General features: G+C 39.6%; 1 protein-coding gene across 10 annotated transcripts in view; it reads right to left on the bottom strand.

Moving 5' to 3' along the window:
• The window catches only part of PDLIM5 (PDZ and LIM domain 5), a 186392-nt gene that overhangs the window by 53465 nt on the left and 107421 nt on the right, over positions 1 to 25506 (bottom strand). For 6 of the 10 annotated variants that reach the window (XM_061582993.1, XM_061582998.1, XM_061583000.1 and 3 more), the window contains 2 exons: positions 25210 to 25382; positions 22466 to 22502 (listed from right to left, as the gene is read on the bottom strand). The exons of 1 other annotated variant lie outside the window; for it this stretch is intronic. In XM_061582993.1, coding sequence (XP_061438977.1) covers positions 22466 to 22502; positions 25210 to 25382 — 210 coding nt within the window. Of the gene's footprint in view, positions 1 to 19910; positions 20847 to 22465; positions 22503 to 25209; positions 25383 to 25506 lie in introns of those variants that run through there. 3 more of the 10 variants (XM_061583001.1, XM_061583002.1, XM_061583003.1) reach the window with 1 other exon arrangement.

The following is a 25506-nucleotide window of genomic DNA, read 5'->3' on the forward strand; positions in this document are numbered from 1 at the left end:
ACAAAGCACCACCACAAAAGGAAGCCACAACTTAAAAAAACAACAGACAAGCAAGTACACACACCATTTGGCCACTTCTTAATTATTTTAAAGTAAGAAAGAGATAAATCCCTCCTGCTCCTCTCATAAAGGATTATGGAGCAAAGTGAATCCCTTTTACTTCTCCCATAAAAAGCACTTGGATGCATTTGTCTGCAGGTTGGTAACCTTAATGCACTCTGACTATGCATGTTAATTTCATCCATGTTGGCCAAAAGAGGAAAAGATGACAGTCTTTTTTAAATTCTTCAGGGAGCAGCAAAAAGCTTCAATTTATACACAGCAGCTTGGACCCCAGAGCACATATCAAAAGAGAGAGAGAACAGAGTGACTCAAATAGATTTGAATTTTTTTAAAAAACAAACACAGATATATGGTGAATCTTGGGTCCTGTGCACACCACGGACTGTCTTTCATCCTATATAGCATTTCAGGATGGCATAAAGCCAGTTAGGCATAATATGAATAGCAAAAAAATACATAACTAATATTAACAATAAGCTATTGCCTTGGTGAATAAAAATGTTTTTGCCTGGCAATGAAAAGATTGTTAATGTAGGCACCAGGCATGTATCTTTTGGGATGACATTCCACAGCCAAGATGCCACTGCTGAGAAAGCTCTTTCCTTTGTTATTATGTAGTACACACCTGATAAAGGATTACCAGGCGCAAACACAGTTGCATGTCACATCCAGCTTGGTCTAATTTAGTGCTTCCTCTCCCTCAAAAAAAAAACCCCACAAATGGCAGCAACAATTTTATATAGGAGAAAATACAAGGTGTAATTCAGGAGCACCATTACAACCAGGACTGAACTTGCTCCTTCCATTTGGTGGTCCTAAAATCAAGCCTCGTCTATGCCATATAATTCCATCCTGGGTTCTGTTCCTTGCTCCTATAAGTTCTGATGGAATTACCTACTTGCTCACTCTAGACCAAAACTATAAGGATATGATTTTTGTCTTTCTTTTCAAAACAGAGAACCATGCAGACAGTTTGCCTAAAATCCAATACTTTCCATGTGTGGCTTCTGAGGTTACATATGAGGATATTTTGCATGTAGTCTTAAAATTTAGAAGCCTGCTTTAAGTCCTCCAGAGATCAAATCAAACTCATTAACCATTAAGAGTGCTGCAACTGGAGAGACAGTTTGCATATGCAGAATATAGCACTGAAGAAATTTAGCAAAAAGTTAAATTAGCTACAGTGACTAATGAAGAATGGAGCAATAGAGCCACTTAAGTAAAAGTTATCAAGATACACAAGAGCTGAACTATGCAAAGCACTTGCCTAACTCATGTATAGCATTTCCCCAAGCTAATATTAATTCTGTAAAGCAGATCTCTCTATAATTTTTAGATAATAAATTTTGCTCCTCTCCCTCTACCTAATTTATGGTCTTATTCTTAAAGAACAAGGAACTCCTCTTGGGGCTTTTAAGGGGGACAAGACAGAACTGCTGCAATCCAGGCAATTCATTTGGTGCAAGAAATTCAGAAAGCAACCCATGATGCAATCCAGGGCAGAGTGTTCTTTTAAGAAAAGGAGGTACTTCCAATATGGGCAAATTTGCCCCTTCGGCTGCAACTTATGACATGCTTAGTAGATGAAAAACATGCTAATGTACAAAAGTGCTAAAAGTTAAAAGGTGTGAGAAGTCAGAATCCAAGCCATATCAAGCTCAGAGGCTTCTCTTTCAGAAGGAGCATAATCTATTTCCTTAAAACACATACCATAGTTTCTCCCATAAGTCTAAATCATTAACACATTCCTTGTAGTTTCTATTAAAGCCTAGAAATGTAAATTATGTGCTAAGAGAGGGAGTCAGAAAAGTCACAAATTTAAAAGCAGCCAAGACAACCACTTGCTTGGTGCAAATAACAGAGTGACTAAGTCCACCTGCTTGCTCTATAATGCCACCTACCTGAGACTGGACTAAATGCTAGGTGTCTACCCTTCAACTTCAGTGCTCCTGAGGCAATATAAAACTATGGCAGATGTGTGCACTGTTCTCTCTGCGTTCTTGCATTAAGTGACCAACAAACCTTTGCAACTACACCGTAGTGATAATGCTTTGCTGCCATTCCTACAAAACCATGATTTGCAAATTGGGAGCCCAAAGAATATACACTCCTTCCCCCTTTCCAAATACCCTTCCCTTCCTTTGCTGTCCTGGACTCCTTTGGGAGGAAAGGTCTGATATAAATAGAATCAATCAATCAAGTTTCATGTGCACTAACTATGGTTAATGTTAACCAGGTTCATTCAAAACCATGGTATCCAAACCCCATTTTAAACCATGATTTCAATTCTAGTATTAACCAGTATAGTATTAACTAGGGGTTGGATTCATTGTAAAGAGAAGGAAGAAACCCATGTCTGAGTCCAGCTCTTCATTAAAAAATCAGTTTTCAGGAACCTGGAGCATTACATCTGCAATAGATTAGATTGCAAGAGCCAAAATGTAGTGGTAATTAAGTGGGCCACATTTGCTCTCTCCTATCCTAAGCTAAAGGGCATGCGCAGCAACTGGAGAAACCTTTCAATGTCATGCTCCTAGGCTTCTACATTGGATAGGCCAATTCAAAAGTTACTCCAGGTAAGATAACACACGACTACAGTGATCAGATATATGAAAACACATTAGATGTGTGTATACTTACACTAGCACAAAAATAACTGTCATTTAATAAAAAATAAAGCCTCTGAAGAGTGACTGCTTTCAATTAACTGTGCGGTTGAAATGTGAAACCCTGTATTTTTGTAATTTCATAATATTCTCTCATATGCCTGTGTTTTTTTAACATTCCATCTTTCCAACCTTTTTTGCACCTCCGTACTGTGAAAGACATATGGTAGTGCTTTCATTTATTACAAAATTGGCCTAGAACTGGCATAACAACCCAGATTTGTGGAGAGGCAAAGACAAAGTTTTATGAAGTACAAAAAAAGTGACACATTTAAAAAAGGGACAATCATCTGGTTGTGGAACAGGCATTCATTGCCTCTAAGAAATTGATGATACAACAGAACAAAATTCATACCTATATAGTGATTTGGATATTCTGAATTATGCCTGCTCCTGAGACACATTAATAGTGAAATGGTCTGTAAGTGCCGAGCCAGAGGAAAATAGTTTGCTAGACACAATAAATGAGCTGGTTGCATCTAAACTATCAAAACACAGATGTCTGGATTGTAGGTTAAATAAAGCTTCCAAGGAAAGTTAGGGCTAATGTTACCATAGGTGTGGTCAGGAAGTATGACACAGAATAAAATGTCCCACCCCACCAGGAAATATGAAACACTTTATAGAATCAAATATGTATAAAACCATTGATTTGTTCCCCATTTGCCAAGAGAGTGAGTATCACAGTGAGTATCTGAAGAACACAGGCTCTGTTTCAATAATACAATAAAGTGGCTTCCTTAGTGACAGAGTTTGTTGCCAGTATCTCCTTCAAAACTATTGATTCCACACTGGTAACATTTTCCCACCTTGGAGTTAATGGACAGATCACACCTCTTTAAATCAAGGGGAAAGGTTCAGTGCTAAGCATCACATCATCAATTCAAAATGGCCACCACCAACCTGCATGTAGTATGCATACTGCAACTCATACCAGGGATGGACACAAGCCATTTCTACAAGTGTTTTTTCTGAAACGTTTTAGAATGGTTAACAGCAAACAGCTACACAAACACACACACGAAGAGCAAGGCTGTCCCCCATGCAGCAAGATTCCCTCTCCCGTTCTATTAAGCTGGAATAACTCTTACATTAGCAGTGACTAATCAGTACTAGTGAAAATAAAGCACAAGAAGATTTCCTTTACCCTTTTATATAAAAAAATAGCCAGCTGGAACTAAGTACAACATGCGTGGTATGCAATAGTGTAAGAGTTTAATTCACCACAGTCCATAAAAGTAAACAAGCTGGAACATAAGTCAAAGGAGTGCAAAATATATATATGCCTTGATAGAACCATTCCTATCACACTCTTACTGTTTCCAATTTCTTTGCATCCCCAAAGTACTTGTTGATTTTCTTGATGGTCTTGCACTTTCCAGAGATGGTGGTTTAATAATAGGAGTAATGAGAAGGGCATCCAAGAGCGAACGATAGGTACTATGATCAGAGAGTCTAGTGAACATTTAAAAAGAGAGTTTGTTTTGATAAAAGGTTTACTTACAAAATAGAAGGTTAACTAGACATGCTACAGTAGTGAGAGGGAAATTCTCCAGCGCAATTCAGAAATGGGTCACCAATAGTGCGGGGTTTTTCAAATTAAAAAAATATGTAAGAAAATTCTAAGATAATGTTCCCTCTACTCCCAGCCCTCCAACAGGGGCATTGCTAAGTATTCATGGGCTTCCAGCTAGGGTTTTAGCAAAGAAAAAAAGGGACAAGAGACTCAATGTTCAGATGCCTTGGGCTACCCTCAACACCACTCCTAGCCACAGAGAAGTTTAAATTGACTTGTAATGTTGGCTGCAATATATGATGCTCCTGGGGCTGTGAGGAAAAAATGTGCAGCCTCAGAGCTTGATTCACTGGGCTCTGAGAAGCTTTCTAATCCCAGCAGCCAACTGCATCTGCAAAGGCTTTTATTATAAGCTCTCCTTACTACCCCATAACCTATGTTTTCTTGACAACTTTAACTTATAGCAAGCCAAAAACAACTTCTTCCTAAATGCCTCTCTGTTCATTGTAAGTATTTCTGTTTGAAGGAAATAATATTCCTGCTTCTGAGAATTATGAGGTATGCAAAATTGTATGTTGAACCATTTAATTCCAAATTTTAAAGACATCACTGTATCAAACTTACTAGACAGTTGTTTAAAAGTAATGAATATTCATTTAAATAATTAGAGCAACACACCCTGGTTCTGAATCCAGCCCAAGGTAATGGACTGATTTTTGTTTCAAATGTGATCAATTCAAGAAATTAGCAGAATTATCATACAATTCTATTAGTCATGTCTTTTCATATTGTGTATATTTGAAAGGAGTTATATAAATGGAGACAATATCTCCTGGGATGCAACTCCAGATGCTCTTGGATGAGACCAATTATCTGGATCCCTTTCAGGGGGAGTGTGACTCTGTTGATTCTCCTTGATCTCTCAGCGGCTTTCGATACCATCGACCATGGTCCTTCTGGGAAGACTGGCTGAGCTGGGAGTGGGAGGGACTGCAAGGCGGTGGTTCCGTCCTACTTGGCAGGTCGGCTCCAGAAGATGGTGCTTGGGAATATTGCTTGGCCCAGTGGATTCTCTAGTATGGGGTTCCACAGGGGTCAGTTCTGTCCCCCATGCTCTTCAACATCTACATGAAACCATTGGGTGCTGTCATCTGGAGTTTTGGAGTGCGTTACATGTGAGACCCAGTGTGGTGTTGTGGTTAAGGTGTTGGACTATGACCTGGGAGACCAGGGTTTGAATCCCCACATAGCCATGAAGCTCACTGAGTGACCTTGGGCCAGTCACTGCCTCTCAGCCTCATGAAAACCCTATTCATAGAGTCGCCATAAGTCGGAATCGACTTGAAATCAGTACATTTACATTTTGCCATCAGTATGCTGATGACACACAGCTCTATTTCTCCTTTTCATCCTCTTCGGGTGAGACTGTCAATGTGCTGAACCGGTGCCTGGCTGTGACAATGGACTGGATGAGGGCTAATAAACTGAGGCTCAATCCAGACAAGACTGAGATGCTGCTAGTGGGTGGTTCTTCTGACTGGATGATGGATGTCCAACCTGTCCTGGATGGGGTTGCACTCCCCTGAAGGAGCAGGTTCGTAGCTTGAGGGTTCTCCTAGAACCATCTCTGTCATTGAGGCTCAGGTAGCCCCGGTGGCACGGAATGCCTTCTACCAACTCTGTTTGGTGGCCCAGCTACTCCCCTATCTTGACAGGGATAACCTGGCTTCAGTTGTCCATACTCTGGTAACCTCCAAGTTAGATTACTGCAATGTGCTCTATGTGGGGCTGCCTTTGAAGACGGTTCGGAAGCTGCAGCTTGTGCATAATGCAGCGGCCAGATTGGTAACAGGGACCAGACAGTTCAAAGATATAAAACCAATTCTAGCCCACTTGCATTGGCTGCCTGTATGTTTCCAAGTTCGATTCAAGGTGCTGGTTTTAACCTATAAAGCCTTACATGGCTGGGGACCACAATACCTGATGGAATGCCTCTCCTGACACAAACCCACCCATACACTACGCTCAACATCAAAGGTCCTCCTCCGGGTGCCTACTCCGAGGGAAGCTGGGAGGCTGACAACAAGGGAGAGGACCTTCTCAGTGGTGGCCCCCAAATTATGGAATGATTTCTCTTACGAGGTGCACCTAGCGCCAACACTGTTATCTTTTTACCGTCAGGCCAAGACTTTTTTCTTCTCCCAGGCATTTTTTAACAGCATTTGAATAGCATGTGTTTTAACTTGCCTGTCGGTTTTTATGGGTTTTAATTTGGTATGGTTTAAATTTGTATACTTGTTTTTAATGTTTTTAATTGTTGTAAACTGCCCAGAAAGCTTCGGCTATGAGGTAGTATAATAAAATAAATAAATAAATAATTTGTTCAATTGGAAAAATGATGTGGTTTCTTTACTTTTCTTTGTAGTTCAAAAACCAGATGACAGCCAGGATTATTTACCCAAATCGTGTTTGCTTTATAAAATACTAACTCGTACAATGACTGAATTCAGACCTAGCCATATGTGCTAAAGCAAAACGAGCCTAACCCCACCCCTCTGCTTTTTTCCCAGTGCAGCCATGTCATCACAACCTTCTACTTGTTTTACATTAACAGTAGTTTAGCATGTCGTTTGAACCCTAAACTGTGGTTAATATTTACTATACAGTGTGAATAATCCAAATTCATAACCCAAGTTAGTTTGGTTTGCATGAGCCAGTAAAGATTAACCAGTTTGTCCATGTTCACACAACACAGCAAATGGTAGTTAATAAAAAATGTACACAAAACTTTCTGAACTGTTTCTTACAGCTGCTTCGGAGAAAAAATGCATGAGCTGGGAAGGGGAAAAGCTTTATCATCTCATCTGAATCAGCTCTGTTAAGGTAGTCACACTAAGTTTCACTATTTGCAAGTGAACAGATTTTTTCATTGACACTCAGATATTCGAGGATGCAACTCAATGTCTACCTTCTCCGTACAGCAACTACAGCAGACACAGCAGCAGCAGCACTCCTAACTTGTGATGAATCCACCCTTGGAAGTAAAGTAGAGGGGATGGGAGCAAGTGTTATACAACTTCCCAATCGATTTTCCAGTGGCACTTTCCCAGGGTAGAAGCTTCGATTCAAATGGAGAAAAGGCAAGAAAGTGAAAGGACAGACAAAAAGAAAATGAAAAAATATATATACAAGACACATGTTTTATGGAACTAATTTCGAAGACAATTTGAAAAATCTTTTAAGCGACCTAGCAGACAATTACATTAATGATATTTGCATAAATTGCTTCAGAGACTGTAAAAGTCTGATCTGTAACGGGAGGTTCACCGTGTTAAACCCATGCAGAAGTTAGATTCTTATATTGTGGATCTACAGGATGACCTTTGCCTTCACACCCTCCTAACAGGCTTCCTGAAGAAATCTAATTGGCTAGTATGGGAAACAGGATGCTAGATTAGATGGGTGATGTGGTCTGATACAGTAGGGCTCTTACGTTAAAATGTTTTTATTCAGAAATGGGTCCTCTGAATTCAATGGGATTTAGTTCCAGGTGAATATATGTAGGATTGTAGCCTTACAACTTACTCGATTGTCCTGCAAATTCAACCACGTACCTGGTGCTAATAATGCAGTTATTGGTCTTTTTATCATTATGTTTTTCAATTTTATAATTGGCATTATTATTCAAATGCAATACTGAACATGTTGGACTAGTCAATAGCATGATTCTCCCAACATCCAAGAGCATCTTCACTCAATATGCAATCAATGGAACAGTAGCTGTTCACAGAGGTGAAGCCCAACCTACGCCAAGCCAGTTTATGAAGGGTGCTGAGAGTTGTTAGGAGTCTCCTATTCTGCTGACAGAGCTCCAGTGGCCAGAGTGGTTTAACAGTCAGCCCCTCTTCTGGTGATTGCAGCTCTGTGAGGGGAACAGGAGTCTCCTAACAATTCTCAGCACCCTTCACAAACTACACTTCCCTGGATTCTTTGGGGCAAGCCATGACTGTTTAAAGTGGAATAAATGTCTGGTGTGGATGTGTTCAGGGACATCTTTGGTTTACATTTGGGTGGGAGACTGCACGTGTCTGCTGTAAATGAAAAGGTAGGGGGAACCCCCAAAAATGATACTGTTAACAATGTTTTCTATTTGGAAAGGAAAAGGGCTTTCTTTCTGCCCAGTGTCCAATATGAGAGGCACACGTTACCAAATTCTTCCAAGCTACACAGGAAGTGGATAGGACTGTGAAAGACCAACCCAATTTTTTTTTGTATTTTTACAAATTTGTAGGGCAAAACAATACCTCAGAGAGGAGGTCAGGTCTCCTGCTCCTCAGGTGCATTCACTATAGCTGCCCAATTTCCCTACTTTTTAAAGTATGATAGACATATCTGTTGGTTATAGGTACATTCCTAAACCGCAAGCGTTTTTTGCCTATTAGTGAATAGGCTTTCTATCTGTTCTTCTGTAAAAATATTGCTGAGTCTGGAGAGATTTTGGTAATTCCCACAGGGTCAGAATCAGAATAATAGTTATAAATCTTGGCCTCAATCCAACACAGAATTAGACATGTTTAAGCCCATTGATTTCAGTGGGATTGCTTAAGCCTACTGATTTCAATACGCTCAAGAAATCTTAACTTTGTACTGGATTTAGGTTTTTCTTTTCATCTTCTCAAACTGCGTCTCCATAATTTATTCAAAGCTTCAAATCAGTATGGTGGCTTTCATAAGATAACCATAAAGAAAATTTAATACAGGAATGCGACATGATCATCTTCCATGAATTTAAGCAAGAGCCATCTGGTTTCAGGTCATTGGGACACAGAGCTTAAAATTTTTAATGAATAATTCAATTCATTTGTAAAAAGAAAAGTAGCTGCCCCCTCGTAAAAACAGTAATAGAGGGGAAAATGCATAAGGTTATTTCAAGCAACACTAGTATTAGGGAATTTTGAAAGTGATTGGCCTCACCAGAAAAATCAGTACAGGTGTGGCATAGTCATTGTTATTGCTTAGCGTTAAGCTTCAAAGAGCTTCCTTATGACCAATTTACCTGGCTCAAGACTTACTGGGTTTAAAATCTAACTATCCATATTTATTAATTTTTTGTCCTGTTTTTGTTGGAGAAACTTTTCCATGCAGTATTCTGACATTTTGGAAAGAAAAGCATTCATTTTTATAACTTAACTTTTATGGATAGCAGCAAAAATCTCTCGTCACAATTTTGCATAAGCATAAGATACATACAGGTTTTATTTCATTTTTTAAAAACTGTAAGTGATCTGGTCTTCATAATTCCAGGATTCAAGTACCTGCCAGGACGTGGGAGCACCAATGAAGATGTCACAGGCTCGACTGCCAAAGTAGATCCCACTGGAGCAATTAAGGACACATGTGGCTCAGTAGTCTGAGTTGCCACACTACTAGTCATGGGTAAGGTCCTTTTACTATCAGCTTCATTTGCACCCAACCTGGCAGCAGCTGGGGCTGTCAGCTCTGGATAACCAAGTTTTATTTTACTTGACCTTAATTCAACAAGAATTACGAGACATTAAACACAAATACTATACTTATTTATTTATATGTTACCTAATAAAAAAGACTGACAAACAGTTAGTGGTAGAGAGAGGTCTAATATTTTTATGAGCCACATCTGTTCAAAAGAGCTGTGGTGGTGAAGGATTCAGTGCTGAGGTTTGCCAAATGTCCTAATTTTTCCTTCTCCTTGGGATAATTCAGTCAGGCAACTTTGGATAAGGAAATGTGAACACAGTCACAGTTTCTTTCCCTGGAGACGGCACTTCTCCAGCTCATAGCTGACTGAAAATTCTACGCCCATTTTCATTCCCTGAACTTGAATGTTACCATATCCAACAAAGAACTTGGATGGTGGTCAGATGGGAGTACTAAGAATCATACTGAGTAAGAGTCACTTGACACACTTCAGAAAGATCACTCAGTGTAGGATTTTAAAAAAAGTCTATGCTCTAACATCTCCAGTGTTATACCAACCAGACTGCATACATCTGCAGTACAATGCAACTTTCAACAGATACCGAGAACACTTTTTCCTATACAGAGATTGGTGTTGATGGGAGAGATGGCAGTCTATAAAGAATCATTATTGAAGAATGGGTCTGTGTATAGGTACTAACATTTTAATTTGGGTCTCTAATCAAATACAAATGCAAACAGAGATTTGACCTTTATAGTGATGCCCAGAGGAATGACTGGTTAGAATGTTGGTAGTTTCTGCTGTTACTGAGTGTTGCTGCCATCTTGTGGACAGCAGCGTATCTAGTAGCAGGAACATTCGAACACCTACCTATAGTCAAGGTAGGTTTTCCAACTCACCAGATGCAAACAGTTGCAGTTAAATTCTGAACAGCAGCTGCTTCAGGATAGTTTATTACTTATTTTTGACTTTTTAATGAAGCCATGAAGGAAGCATACACTGAAGTGACAGCAAGTGGTGCTTGCTTTTGGTTGACATTTGTTCTCATCCTCAAACAGAAGTGAACACCCATCTCTTAATCATTCCAAACATTTAGAACATCCATCTCTTCATCATTCTGAAGATCTGGGCAGATTGCAATGCCTCCCCTCCTTCCTCACCCAATCAGGAGACAAAATGTCACTTCAAGCAGAGCAGATCTATAGATCAAGCCTTAGGAAGTAAGTAGGGAAGCTGGAATATTGTGAAAGTGAGTTGATTAGAGGGGGGGGGAGGACAGGAGACCTAACATTCTTAGTCCTCTCTACCCCTCACCAAATATTAACAGGTATTCTGCTAGCTTTAATGACCAGTTGTTTAAATTTATGATATGCTAGAAAAGGAATGTAATCATAAGTCTGAAACTACCTAGCGTAAGTTGATGCTGTTTTGGAAACAATGGCTACTTGGCTACTAACACTTAAAATATGAACAGCAGCAGGTGGATGAGGTGCACACTTGGGTAAGGCCTCCAATGGATTGTTGAAAAAAAGTTCTCTGAAGAAGAAAAAGACAAAGAAAGCTTCTAACATCAGCTGTTCTTTCAAGGTCCCCCCCCCACACCCAGCAATTGAACAAGGAGTTGGTTTAACACTAAATGTGTATCTAAGTTTTTAATATGTTTTCACTAACATTAGATCATACTAAGGGGTTACTTTGCCAAATAAAACTGTTGCTCTATTATAGGCATTGCTATCTCCAATCAAATTCCCCTTTCGGAGCATCCAAAATATCTGCCTGTCAACACTCAAGACAAAATTTGGGGCGAAACTGACAGGTTATTGTAAAAACAGTGATGAATTTGCCATGTTTATAGTTCAGTGTAATACACTTTTTTCCACAGCAACTGTGAATATTAATCCTAAGCAAATACAAGGTTCTAAACCATGAAATAAACCTCTGAAATATTTTGCCAAGTTGCTAAGGTTTTGTTTGTCCCAACTATTTCCTAAGGATGCTTCCAGATGACTGTTTATTGTAGGATGGATGCTTGTTTTTTTATTTTCTTTTTTTTGGGAGTGTCCACGTGACATCTTTGGCATCAAAATGGCAGTCTGTATTTTCTCCCTGTTTAAACAGCCATGAAGCTCATTGGGTGACCATGGGCCAGTCCCTGGCTCTTAGCCTCAGAGGAAGGCAATGGCAAACCACCTCTGAATACCGCTTACCATGAAAACCCTATTCATAGGGTCACCATAAGTCGGGATCGACTTGAAGGCAGGCCATTTCCATTTTCAAACTGGAATTACCTGTTCTGGGGAAAATCTGATAAACTATGGAAAACTTGTTGCCAATGACCCATTTTGCAACATCTGAACAATCTGTTTAAAATACCAGGCCCCTCACTGGAAGCACTTTATTCACTGCATGTGCTTAGATAGTTGCCATCAGTGACTGGGGGCAAAGGTGAGTTGTATCCAACAGTGCTGCTGAGCCAATGTCAAGGCTTCCATCAGCACAATGGGGAGCAGAATGGGAATTTAGCGACTATTCATCCTCTCCTCCCTCCCTAAGTCTGCTCCAGAGAGTTCAGAGATTCAGCACCACTGCTACCCACAACAGATTCATAAATCCTGATCATCATTTAAAAATGTGCAGCCAAGCACTTCCTGACAGAGGAAGACGATGCCTGATAAGCTTTGGTTTGCCTTTCTTCTTGTTTGGTGGAAAAGGAAAACACAGCACACAATGTAATGGACTCTTATAAACAAACATGGCTGCCCTCAAGGGAATGCACTTGGGATGAAAAAGGTCCCCCAATCCCATCTATGTGAAGCTCTTACTCCAACTGGAATAACTTTTTTTCTAGTGTGGTAACAGAAAAGTAAATGAGGCAAATGAAGAACTTTCAAAAACAGTAATAAAGTAACGAAGAGCAAGTATTTACCTCTTGTGAGATGTAGTAGAAAGATTAGCACCAGGAAGATTGGCAGAATAAAGGGTGGTAAGAGTTGGATCTGTTACCACGGAACTACTTGAAGTTGCTTCTGCCCTGATAGATAGCAGTTTGTTTCAATTCCATTCTCAGAGTCAGAGAATAAATCAAGTTTATGTAGAAAAAATTAAAATCTAAATGTGATTTGACATATTACATTTGGTCACAAAAATATTAATCTACAAGAGTTTGGCATGGTGAAAACTCCAACAGGTACCCACTTGCAAAGCAGAAGTTTGCTGCATTTTGTGTATGTCCTAGAAATTATTTGCAATAGTCAAAGCTCAATGGACACAATATGATTCAGACCTTTGTGAGCATTTTAAAATTTGTTTCATCATGGTGATAGGGAGATCCTGAAGCTGAACATGTTTTGCATGCTTTGAAAACACCTTTGAAATGAAATGTTGGAAGTTTCATTAAAAACCAGAGCATTCAGAAGTAATCACAGCCCAGTACAGAAGTAACCTTTCTTTTGGCCAATGGAATACACACTTCAAAGGCATATCAGTTATGCAACTTCAATGTCACATTATCACTAACTTTATTGAGTTTGGTTTTTCAAGTTAAAAAGTAAGGACAATCCAATCACTATTGCACACTCCTTTGCCCTGTTCAGAAAAATCCTTTACACCCACCCTTCCTCCTTGTCAGCAGCTTTCCATGCACACATGAGTGCTGACTGTGCCTAATATCATGCATAAGGGAGTGAGTGGATTCGGTCCTTAAAACTTTTTCTATACAGAGGGAAAAACCCAAATAGCAAAGTCTTAATTCTCCCATACCAAATCCCACAGTCCAGCAATAAAGCAGTGTGATTAGGCGGTGAAAGTTGTGAGAAAGATAAAAATTTGCTTTATCTTTCATATTTGAAGGAATTATGATTAAGAATAATAATGACTTCTTAAAGTATTACATATGCTGTGTGTGGCACAAAATGGTTTTCCACAATAAAGTTTAGTCATGCCAGTGACCCGTGAAGGAATGGAACAAGAACAGAGAAGCAGACCTTTGTGCTGGTAATGATGGTTGTTCTGAGGCATTAGGTATCTCACAGGTCTGGGTAGCTACTGAATGGGAATGCTGGGTTTCCAGTCCATTAGTTAGATCTGCAGATATGCTTTATACAGAATAGTAACACAGAAACACATGATTTATGCTACCAATCACATGTTTTGAGGCTATACAATACTGAGGATTACATTTCTATGGAACAGAAAGTTGCTAAACTGAAGAAGCCTCTAGGAAATGCCAATACCAAGTGTTCCTAAAAGTTGGTGCAGGGATCTGCCTCTCCCCATCCCCTGCCACACCTTCCACCGTGGGTTACCAAGCTGCAGGTCCAGGGATAGGTCCACCACTCTGCAGAACCACAACAGTAGCAGCAAGTAATTTGGATTGCTCTACTAATCACACTGAGAGCCAGTGTGGCATAGTGGTTAGAGTGTTGGACTATGACCTGGGAGACCAGGGTTCAAATCCCCACAGCCATGAAGCTCACTGGGTGACCTTGGGCCAGTCACTGCCTCTCAGCCTCAGAGGAAGGCAATGGTAAAACCACCTCTGAATACCGCTTACCATGAAAACCCTATTCATAGGGTCACCATAAGTCAAAATAGACTTGAAGGCAGTCCATTTCCATTTTCATTAATCACACTTTAGCTCTATTGAAATCAATGTGATTTGAATTCAAAATTTCTATCTTGCACCACTCATTTCAATGCGACTAAAGCATGACTAAGTCTGGATCAAACCCATCATATAGCTTGTATAGCACACACACACACCACTTACATACAAAGGCACAAACACTTGTTTATATCTGCAGTAGCGTCAATTTATTATAGCCAACAAATTAAGAAAAAATAATTTCTGTTCGGGTATTTTGGCATTCAGTCATTCTGAAAACATAAATGATCTTCTGTAAACCTGGCTAAATATGCCTGGCTAAATTGTTCTTCCTGGTTTCATTCATGTTGTTTCTAAAGTACAGCTCTCTAAACGGTCACAAAGCTACTCAAGATCTCTACCAGGACATGTTATACTCATGTCCTGCTTGCAGTATTCCCATAGGTACCTGGTTGGCCACTGTAAGAACAGAATGCTGGACTAGATGGGCATTTTGTCTGAGCCAAAAAGGCACATCTTACGTTCTTACTTAGAATCCTACTTTAGCATGTTTATAAAATATCCTACCCATTTTGTTTCTCTCTAAAACAATGCTTTACTGACTATATTTCAATTACTGTAGTGACCCCAAGAAAGCCAGCATACATTTGATTCTATTAATTCAATGGACGTAAAGATGATTAACTCTACAGAAGACTATAGCACTGATGTTTAACATGCAACTGACAACTAGCTTCCATTCTTGTCAATCTGCTGAAGAATCCTGTGCTTACTTTTTATATTTCTTACTTTTGGGGGGAATCAATATGACTACCACAATCTATATCAGGTCTACACAACCTAAGGACCACAAGCAGATTACACCCTCCCTGTTTGTGGACCTTTGGGTGAAATCTGAACTCCCACAGTTCTGAGCCTTTCCCATATCTATGTGGAAACATCTGAGGTCTTCCCAAGTTCATAAAAAAATGGATAGAAGAAAATGCCCACATTGGTACATCTGTTCCTCCTTTTCCTGAATTCTGCTTGGTGCCATTGTTTTTTCCAGTCTGTTGCAGCCAGCCATCTATGTTGCATATCCACTTGAATCTCAATGTGAATTGCTCAGGCAGTGAAAGCCTTGTGTGCTGTTAGCACAGAACTTGGGAGACAGATAAGGGAAGGATAAGAGTTAGCAATTACAGACTGAAGAAAAGGAGGGAACTAGATGGAGGCAGAGTCTTGATGGGGGGAGAAGAAGGGTCTGAGAGATGGCATGCAGACAGATATATGATGTGAGGGAAATAGAAAAAGGGGACAACATTAATGGCTAGATACCATGTTTGCAGTAAAATTGATTGACACACACATGAGAAAAAAATGTATCAGGCCAATATCTGCAGCTCAAAATCAAAGCTAATGGATAACAGCTGAGAATTAAATAGAATCTGGTAGTTATGAAGAACTTTCAACTTCTTCCAGCGGAAGGGGACAAGTATCCAGGTACGCTGAGTACTTATTGTGCCAGGAAAAAAAGTTTTTCTTGGACTACACAGAAGTGATGACAAAAAGTTATGAGCTTAGAGCAAACTAAGCAGCTTTCCATCCAGACAAAACAGAGGCACACAAGAGCTTGGTTGAAGCTTGGTTGTATTACACACTGTCAAATGCCACACAAATCCATGTGCAATGAGAACTGATAAGCATTTTGAATCTATGAGCTGCAGACAGAAGTGAGAGTAGCTAAGAAATGGAGCTAAAGTAAGGCCTGTGGGTGTGGAAACATACAGAAAAAGAGGGAGGGGGGAAGACCTGTAGTAGTACAGAGAGAGAAAATGAGAGAGCATGTGTTATGGGAAAGCAAAGAGACAAAAAAAAGCAAGAGGGGTTCAGAGGGAAAGGGCATGTGCACTATGGGATCCAGAGGGGAAAAAAGTGATTAACAGAGAAAGAGTTAGGGAAAAGACAGAGTTACAATTTGGGGGGTGGGGGTGCTTGTCCACTAAAAATGCTTTTTCCACTATTGTCAAACCAATGCATCCTTCTTTGCGCATTAACAAAAATATAAAAGTGGTCTTCAGATTTTCAGCTGCATGTTCCTGACCTGTGTCACACTTCAAAAATAAATATGGCCACCAGAATTCTCCAAAATACTATAGAGATTAGTTGCCGTCATTTTCCCCTATACACATTCTATCCAGCAACTGTCAGACAAATACATTCTTTTACTAAACCTCCCCGTGCTTTTATAGTGGCGTGCAACAAACCAAATCACTCCTAGCTTCTCCATCATAAACCACTCATTCTGACAGGCCTTCAATAGGGGATATTATACTTGGTGGTGAATAGTGCCTATTATCATAAAAAAGAATTAAGTGTTGAGACACCTTAAAGACTTAATAAATGTATTATGGCATAAGCTTTTGTGGGCTACAGTCCACTTCATCAGGAGCATGAAATGATATATATGAAAGCTTATGCCATAATTTATTTTTTGTTGCAAGAGTCTAAGATAGCTACTCCTTTGATATCATTGTCAAGGGACTAGTCATTTTGCACGCCTGTATGTCTCACAGTGGCTTTCTTCATTTGGAGAAGTGGAAAGATTCCCAGCATTTCTCCATAATCTCTGAAACACAGTATGACCATGCCCTCCGTCTTTGGTATTTCAAGCATTACAGAGAAGTGGAGGAATCAGTTGTACAAGAAACAACTACTCTTTGCTCCACCTTCATCTCTCTGAAATTCTGAAGCAACTCTCAGAAGTGTTTTAAAATAGGGATGTGCTTGAATTTTGCAAAATTCAAATTTGACACCAGATTTCCTATTTATTCATTGTTTTTTGTCCTTGCAGATTGAGTTTTCTTCTAGTGGTTTTCTGCAGTTGAAGCAGATTTTTTTTAAAAAAAGTCAGCTCAAAAATATCAATTTTAATATCAATATTTTCCTCACAATATTGATATTAATGTTGATATTTCCCTCAAAATCTATGAAAAAAGTTTTTAAAATATCTATATTTTTGCAGAAAAGACTGAATCGGTATTGATTGAAAATAGCAAACATTGATCCCTGACAAAGCGTTACCAGAAGGAAGCTCGACGGAGTGAAAATTGAACCAGCACCGAAATGCAGATCCCATTTATTACTATTTTAGAATAATAAATAACAGTAATGTGTAACATTTGTGTGACATATTCAAGTGTTCAAAGCACTTCACATGCATTATTTAGCTGTATTCTTTATATAGCCCTATAAGGGTAAGTCCCATATTGCAGATGGGAAGACAACAGTTTTAAGAGACTGGGTTGTCTAAGGTCACCTAATGAGTTCATGACAGATGAGTTATGAACTGGAAATCTCTTAATTCATAGCTGGTATAGGACTTTCTTTTGATTTTGAACGTAGCTAGATATTGTAGGGATAGTTTTCATTATTATGAAAATTAAACCTATGACTAGGTTATAACAAACAAAATCATATGCAATCTATTGCACAACACAAAAAGTCGGCATCAAGATATAAACACTCTTGACAATACTATCTTCAAAAACAGGAAAATAAGGTACAACATTCCAGTGTCAAAACCTCACTAACCTATTAAATAAAAGCCACAATATTTTCACACAATGAAACTGAGTTTACATTGAATCAAAACCTTCAGATGTTTTATGAATACACAGCACGATGGTATTTTTTAAACATTTCCTTATGGCAGGCCATTCTCTATGGTAAAGTGTACATGCATTAAACAGAAATGTGACATGTTATTATTATATGTTCAAATGTGACAATTCAGTTTATTTTAAAATAATGAAATCATAATTACTGAAACACTTCTGAGATTGAGTTTTTATCCCAAATGAAACAACTTGTGATTGTGAAAGATTTAAACAGGACTTGATCACACACAATGGACTATGGATTGTTGTTTTAATTCTACCATGTAACAAAAAAAGCACAAACACATCTTAGTAGCTTTACTGCTTGCTCTGGTGTACCTCAATTTTTCTGCACACGTGGCTGTTAACGTCAAACATGTGAACAGTTACCTCAAATTTCCATTTCCTGTTTGACTTTCCCTAAAAATAAGTCAACAAACAGCAAGCTGAAAATATTTTTAGACAGTACACTCTGGAGAGTTTGCGTTACCACTAAGGAAATGCCACTGGGGAGAACTTTCAAACTTGGGCTGGTTCAAGGCTTCCTTTTGTCTGTTACATGTATAATTATAAATAAAATAAATAATTATAAATAAAAATGATTTTTCCTGAAGTAACCCCTCTGCAAGGAGGATTCCTTTTATATATCTTTAAAAAAAAAATATGGAGAGCTCAAACCTAGTATAAGGAGAGTGCCACTCCACTGCATGTAGTGGATTTGTCCCTCCCATGTTACTCCCACAACTCTAGAACATGTCAACTTCCAATGAAGCTGAATGTTGGATTTTAGACAGACAAACGAAATTCTTCACACAGTGCATAGTTGAACTATGGGATTCACTCGCACAGAAGGCAGTAATTGCCACCAACTTGGATGGCTTTAAAAGAGGATTAGACAAATTCATAGAGAATATCAATGTCTACTAGCTATGATGGCTATGCTCTGCCTCCACAGTCAGAGGCAGCATGCTTCTGAATACCAATTACTGGTAACTGCAGGACGGGAGAGTGCTGTTGTGCTCAGGTCCTGCTTGCAAGCTTCCCATAGGCATCTGGTTGGCTACTGTGAGAACAGGATACTGGAACAGAAGGGCCATGGGCCTGATCCAGCAGGCACTTCTTATGTTCTTATGGAATGTAGGTTATGTGTGAGAGCAACATATTAATGTCCTTTGAACACAGTGTGGTGAGTAGCAGTAGTTGATGTTTCTATAAAAGGTGCCTCCTCCTCCTGGTTGTCAGTCTTCGTCTCTACATCAACCCACCTGCCCACCCTATGGTCATTATGGTCTTCAGCCAGTCACTTTTTTGGAAGGCTCTTTTGTTGCTCCCTCTATTTTCACCTATGCCATATCATTTGCCCAGTGTTGTGATTTGGCTGGTTGGCGCTGGTCAAGGCTTGTGGAAAGTGTGGGCAGGAATTGTAGTTAAGCTGGATTAATGACAAACACCTTAATACACCTACAAAGTGAAGGATAGCCCCAATCCACCTCATTGCTGGCTGGCTTGAGGTGAAGTTGCAAGGGGATGCCCTTTGCACCCGATGGACATACCCCTCTGGACTCTGGCCAGCAGGAGCAGGGTTGTCCACAGTACCATTGGGAGTAGATAAGGAACAGACGGACTTGGCCAACTGACTGGCTCATGAACCAAGCCAAGTGTTTTGCCTTGTTTGGCCAATTTAGCAGTTTATTCCAAATGGCTTGGGTTGTACTGCCTGTACTTCTAAGTTGCAGTTTGTCTACACCTTGCAGATTTCTTATCAACAAAGCAATAAACTTTTAATACCACCCAGTTGTCACATGTCTTCATTCTGGCGGAGGGACAAAATGCAGGTGTTTCTGTATAATATTTGCTCAAACAGATTTTTTGTGCCTTCTTTGGTAGTACTGTTAAGTCAATATGCATGCAGAACATCTATGCATAGAGTTCAAAAGACTTGAAGAAAAAGACGAGGGGAGCTAACTTAAAGGCAACATTTATTATATACTCTTCAAGCTTCACAAAGCATAAATTAAATATGTGTTTGCTATAATACATTATATTACAGAGTAATATGCATCATCGAAATTGCTATTAAGAACAGAAAAACACCCCATAATAAATAAAACCTAGTTTCACTATCTCATACTATATTCATTTGTTCTACATGGCCTTGATCCAGCGTTATTTTCCCTTGCATTTCTAGCCAAGGAGAGTTTAGAAACCATGTGCCCACAGTGATATTTCTCTCAAGTTGAGCAGAGTTGTGTTATGCTAATATTGCTAAAATTTCTTTACTGGGACCAAAAAAGGCCCCTTTACTGCATCTGAAACATTTACATCCTGCTCTAGCATATATCCACTGCTGAATTTGAACAAGCTATATAAGGAAACAAAAACTGATTTTACTGAATTCAAACAATGCTATACAGAAATAGCACAATGGCTTTTTAAATAAGAGTATACTGTACCTTTTTCTAAGTTAAGCATTTCTGAAACCTATTCTTTCTCTGCACTCTAAGCAACAAACAAGAGCAATATGCAGCTCTCTCCTTGGCAAAAGAAGGGCACCTTAATTGTTCTCCATGCTATTTACGAATATTCTATATGCCACTTTTGTATTGATTGTCTAGATACTGATTTTAAAACAGAACATGTTCATCTCATTCTTTACAATCAGTATGTTAGAAAAAAAAGGTATAGAAAAGGCTAGAATTTCTCATGTAATTAAAGGTAATGTTTTTCATTTCTTCCTTTGCCAAAAGCATGTGGTAGAGAAAGAAGAAGAAGAAAGGGGCATGTGCTTTATTTTTAGAGCTTGGCAAGTCACTGAACGTTAAGGACGCGTGCTGAGACGCCATGGTGCCAGTCACGTAATTTTGTGTATCTGGGGCCTATGATGTGAAGGGGAACCTTTTCCCTGTGGAAAGAAGTGACAGAAGAAGTAGATAAGAGAGGAAAGAGGCTTGCGTCTCAGCCTACTGCGTGCACAAACCAGAACATGCAGGATTTCATGCTTTATTGGCAACCCTACACATTTACACCAACTGCCTTTTCACTTGGGATCGAAATTCACTGAAATTAAAGAGTTTTAATGGAAATGTCCTTAGGGCTGTGAAGAGGCACTTGAAAGTGTGTGGTTAATAGCTGCTAAATTCTCAGAAGCTAGAACAAAGCCTGTCTTTTCAGTTGTTGGGGGAGGAGACTTTATTATCCTTGTCCCTCCCATGACTAGCTTAATCAGAATTGTGTACTATAAGAAGCCATGCAATGTATAATATACACAGGTCACAAAAGTTAGCATTTCTTGATGCAGAATCTGGATATTTTTTTTTAATGCTGAGTCCATGCCTCTGTGTTTAATTCTGTTGAACACAGTTGTGCCAACACATTTGCCTTTAATTGCAGCATAAACTGCAAGGCAGATATATCACAGTGTATCCTCCTCCTCTGTGATGCAGTGTCAAAGACACAATAAATAACTCCACACATCCAAAGCGCTTATATTCTGCTGTAAAAGGGTATAGAAAACTTGCTCTGTTACAAACCAGAGATGGGCAGATCTACTACATCTGATTCATATCTGTGTCAGTCAACACACGTTTAGAAAATCAAAACAAAAAGACAATCATGAGACCAGTTCTGAATCAGAAAGCCTTTCTGCTTTGGAATGTTTCCATTTGGTAATCCAACAGGTTTCACAGCTTGCCCATCTTGGTCAGGACTCATCTCGCCACCACCAGATTGTATTCCTTATAGCAGATGTTGACAGCAGGTCTAGGGAACCTTTGGCTCTCTGGATGCTGTTGTACTACAACTCCTATAATTCCAGACCATTGGCCATGCTGGCTGGGGCTGATGGGAGTTGGTGTCCAATGTCACATGGAGTAAGACACCTCTGGTTTACAGAGAAGATCCCATCCAGGCCAGGCTACAGAGAAAACCCCAAACATTCCCATACGTGTATATGTGTCCAAAACAACTGGACACCTTGGGAAGTCCAGCTGCCTGCCTCCTTGGTAATATAACTTGCTTTGAAAAGCAAGTAAAGAATATAATTGTAAATATTACTAACACTCTCATATCACTTCTTTGAAACCTGCCAATTTTTTTAGCAGGTAGCACATGTTCTAAGAACTGGATCATTTGTTTAATAAACGGAAAAAAAACATAATTGTGAAGGGAATCTAAAGATGAATGTGAAACTCCCTCTAAACCTCTGGTTAGGGTTTTTCAATGTTCAAGGAAAAACATTTTTAATCCGAGTACAAATTCCATTTTCTACTATATTGCTCCTGCCCTTCCGCTTCTCCACATATACTGAAAATAATTGCAAATTAACCAGATTTTCGACAAAACCCATCCTTGCGAAAGGATTTTAAGATTTTAAAAGGGATAATTCTAAGTCTTACCCTACAACAACATGCAACCACACTTCAAACATCATGAACTTTGTACAAACCCACACACAGATATTTTTGCACCATCAATCAAAAATAAATCATGCAACACATCCAATAATGTTTCAGATCAACTTACTTTGCCTTCTTTGAATGATCAGGTTCTGGTTCTTTCACTGCAAAGAAATGAAACCCTAATTACTTTTTCACAAGAATGTCATACAAGGTGTTTTTTTTTTTACATTTATGTAGTAATCTATACAAGCACAATGTCTAATTTCCTTTTTAAAAAGGGTGACATATAGCATCCATTATATAAAATCACAAGCATCTCAGGAAGTCCTATTTTTAAAGGAATTCTATTAGATTCATTACCACCATTTTCCTTTATGGGCAGCTCATTCTAATGTTTAGCTGCTCCCATAAATAGTAATGATTTTCTCAAAGTTTAATCTAGAAACTGTTGTTTGAAGCCCCTTGATTTGCTCAGTCAATAACCACTTACAGTAGGGCCCCGCTTTACGGCGCTTCGCTAATACGGCAGTCTCAATTACACGCAATTAGACTAAAGCCCCACTCATATGGCACTTGTTCCGCTTTTACTGCAGTTTTCGGGTGTTGTGCACCAATCTATTAAATGAGCTGCGTTTCAGCGGTTTTTGCTTTACGGCAGGGGTCTGGAACATAACCCGTCGTATGAGTGTGGCCCTACTGTATTAAATTGTGGTGAACAATGTTTACCTCTTTCTTGCCATCATTTTTATCAACATCCCCCCCACAATATTTCCCTACATCTCTCTCTTTTAAAACAAATGATTTTTGTAAAAGAAGATTGATGAACTATATGGAACAATTTCATTTGAGAATTTAAACAGATATAACATTCTGTGTCTACGAAGGTTTACAGGTATGAAACTTGGAAAGATTCATGTTATTAAAAAAAAAAAACACTTTTGCACAGTGACTTTCAAATACTGTGGCAAAAGTAACCTGTGCAGAAAATGTTTATTTTTTATTAAATTTATACCCCGCCCTTCCTCCTAGAAGGAGCTCAGGGTGGCAAACAAAACCACTCTAAAACACCTTAAAAACAAAAGACTTTAAAACATATTAAAGCAAAACATCTTTAAAAACAAATTTTAAAAAGGGTAATTAAAAACATGTTAAAAATGTTCAACAAGCTTTCTTGATGGCTTGGATCCAAATAGCTGCTCATGTTCATGCACACTTGGATGAAACGGATTATCTGGATCCATACCAATCGGGTTTCAGGACTGGACATGGAACTGAAACAGCCTTGGTCGCTCTGGTGGATGATATGAGGAGGGCATTAGATAGGGGAGAATTCACCTTTCTTGTCCTCCTGGATCTTTCAGCGGCTTTTGATACCGTTGACCACGGTATCCTGATGGATCGCCTGGAAGGACTGGGAATTGGAGGCACTGTTTTACAGTGGTTCCGTTCCTTTCTCTCTGACAGGCACCAACAGGTAGCATTGGGAGATGAGGTTTCAGACCCTTGGCCCCTCACTTGTGGAGTGCCACAGGGTTCTATCCTCTCTCCCATGCTATTTAACATCTACATGAAGCTGCTGGGATCTATCATCAGGAGATTTGGGCTGCGGTGTCACCAATATGCAGATGACACACAGCTCTATCTCTCGTTTAAGTCTTCACCAGAGTTGGCTGTGGAGACCATGTCCAAGTGCCTGGAATCCGTGAGTGGATGGATGGGAAGGAACAGGCTGAAGCTAAATCCTGACAAGACCGAGGTACTGCTTGTGGGAGACAGGGGTAGGCTGGGTTCTGTTGACCTGAGGTTTAATGGGGTACAATTGCCCCTGAAGGACCAGGTCCGCAGCCTGGGGGTTGTTCTTGATTCCAGGCTGTCCATGGAGGCTCAGATTTCGGCAGTGAGCCGGGCAGCCTGGTACCAACTACACCTCATACGCAGGCTGCAACCCTACCTCCCTGTTCATCAGCTCCCACTGGTAGTACATGCCCTGGTCACCTCTCAATTAGACTACTGCAATGCGCTCTACGTGGGGTTACCCTTGAAAACGGTCCGGAAACTTCAACTGGTACAGAATGCGGCGGCTCATTTACTTACAAACAGCCGTCGCCGTGATCATATTACACCAGTATTATTTAATCTACACTGGCTTCCAGTAGTTTTCCGGGCCCAATTCAAGGTGTTGGTGTTAACCTTTAAATCCCTATATGGTTTCGGCCCGGTTTATCTGAAGGAGCACCTCCAGCGTCACCAACTATGCCACCCGACAAGATCCGCCACGCAGGGCCTTCTCTCAATCCCACCAACAAAAGTAGTTAGGTTGGTGGGGACTAGAGAGAGGGCTTTTTTGGTGGCGGCCCCCACTCTCTGGAATTCCCTCCCATTCGATCTTCGACATGCCCCTTCCCTGGATACCTTCCGCCGAGCATTAAAAACTTGGCTGTTTGGTCAGGCCTTTGAGACTATTGGGATGGGCTAATTATATACTCAATCCCCGCTGCTATGTATTACAATTGCTGCTATTCTGTCACTGATGATTATTTGTATTTTATTGTATTTATTGTATTTACTGTATTTTGTATTTTATTGAATTTAATATGTACGCCGCCTAGAGTGGCTTCGGCCAGATATTATTATTATTATTATTATTATTTCATAGGAGTCACAAAGTACTTCTGAAACTTCCCTCACTTTCCAAAAGGGGTCTACTATGCAGCACATGTAAGATAGAGGCTGCCTAAATCCCTATTGGGTATGCAGAACTAATTACACAGGTTGTTTTGGATTTTGGCTATTATGTAATTAAGCTTCCATAATATATGAATTCAGGACAATGCCAAATGCTACTACTGCTCTGAAAGGGGAACTCACTATGTTCAGTGCCAGTGATTTGCGCAAGGATGCGGAAAGAACGTGATTGGGTAGTTCCTGTTCTTGGGTGCCAATCCTCGGTATCCTCCATCAATCGTTTCTTGCTGTTGTTGCTGTGAGTGGGTGGATGGTAAAACTCTGTATTTGTATACACAACATGCTTCCGCGGTGGACTAACAGCATAGAGAAAACATGAAAGACCAGTAAGTGAAGTAAGATTTAAACAGAATTATTATTATTATTATTGTGTTACATTGGCCTGGTTTACACCTCATGTTAAGCACTGACTATGGTTTA

The sequence above is a fragment of the Rhineura floridana genome, chromosome 9 (genome assembly GCF_030035675.1).
Source record: "Rhineura floridana isolate rRhiFlo1 chromosome 9, rRhiFlo1.hap2, whole genome shotgun sequence".
Taxonomy (NCBI): Eukaryota; Metazoa; Chordata; class Lepidosauria; order Squamata; family Rhineuridae; genus Rhineura; species Rhineura floridana.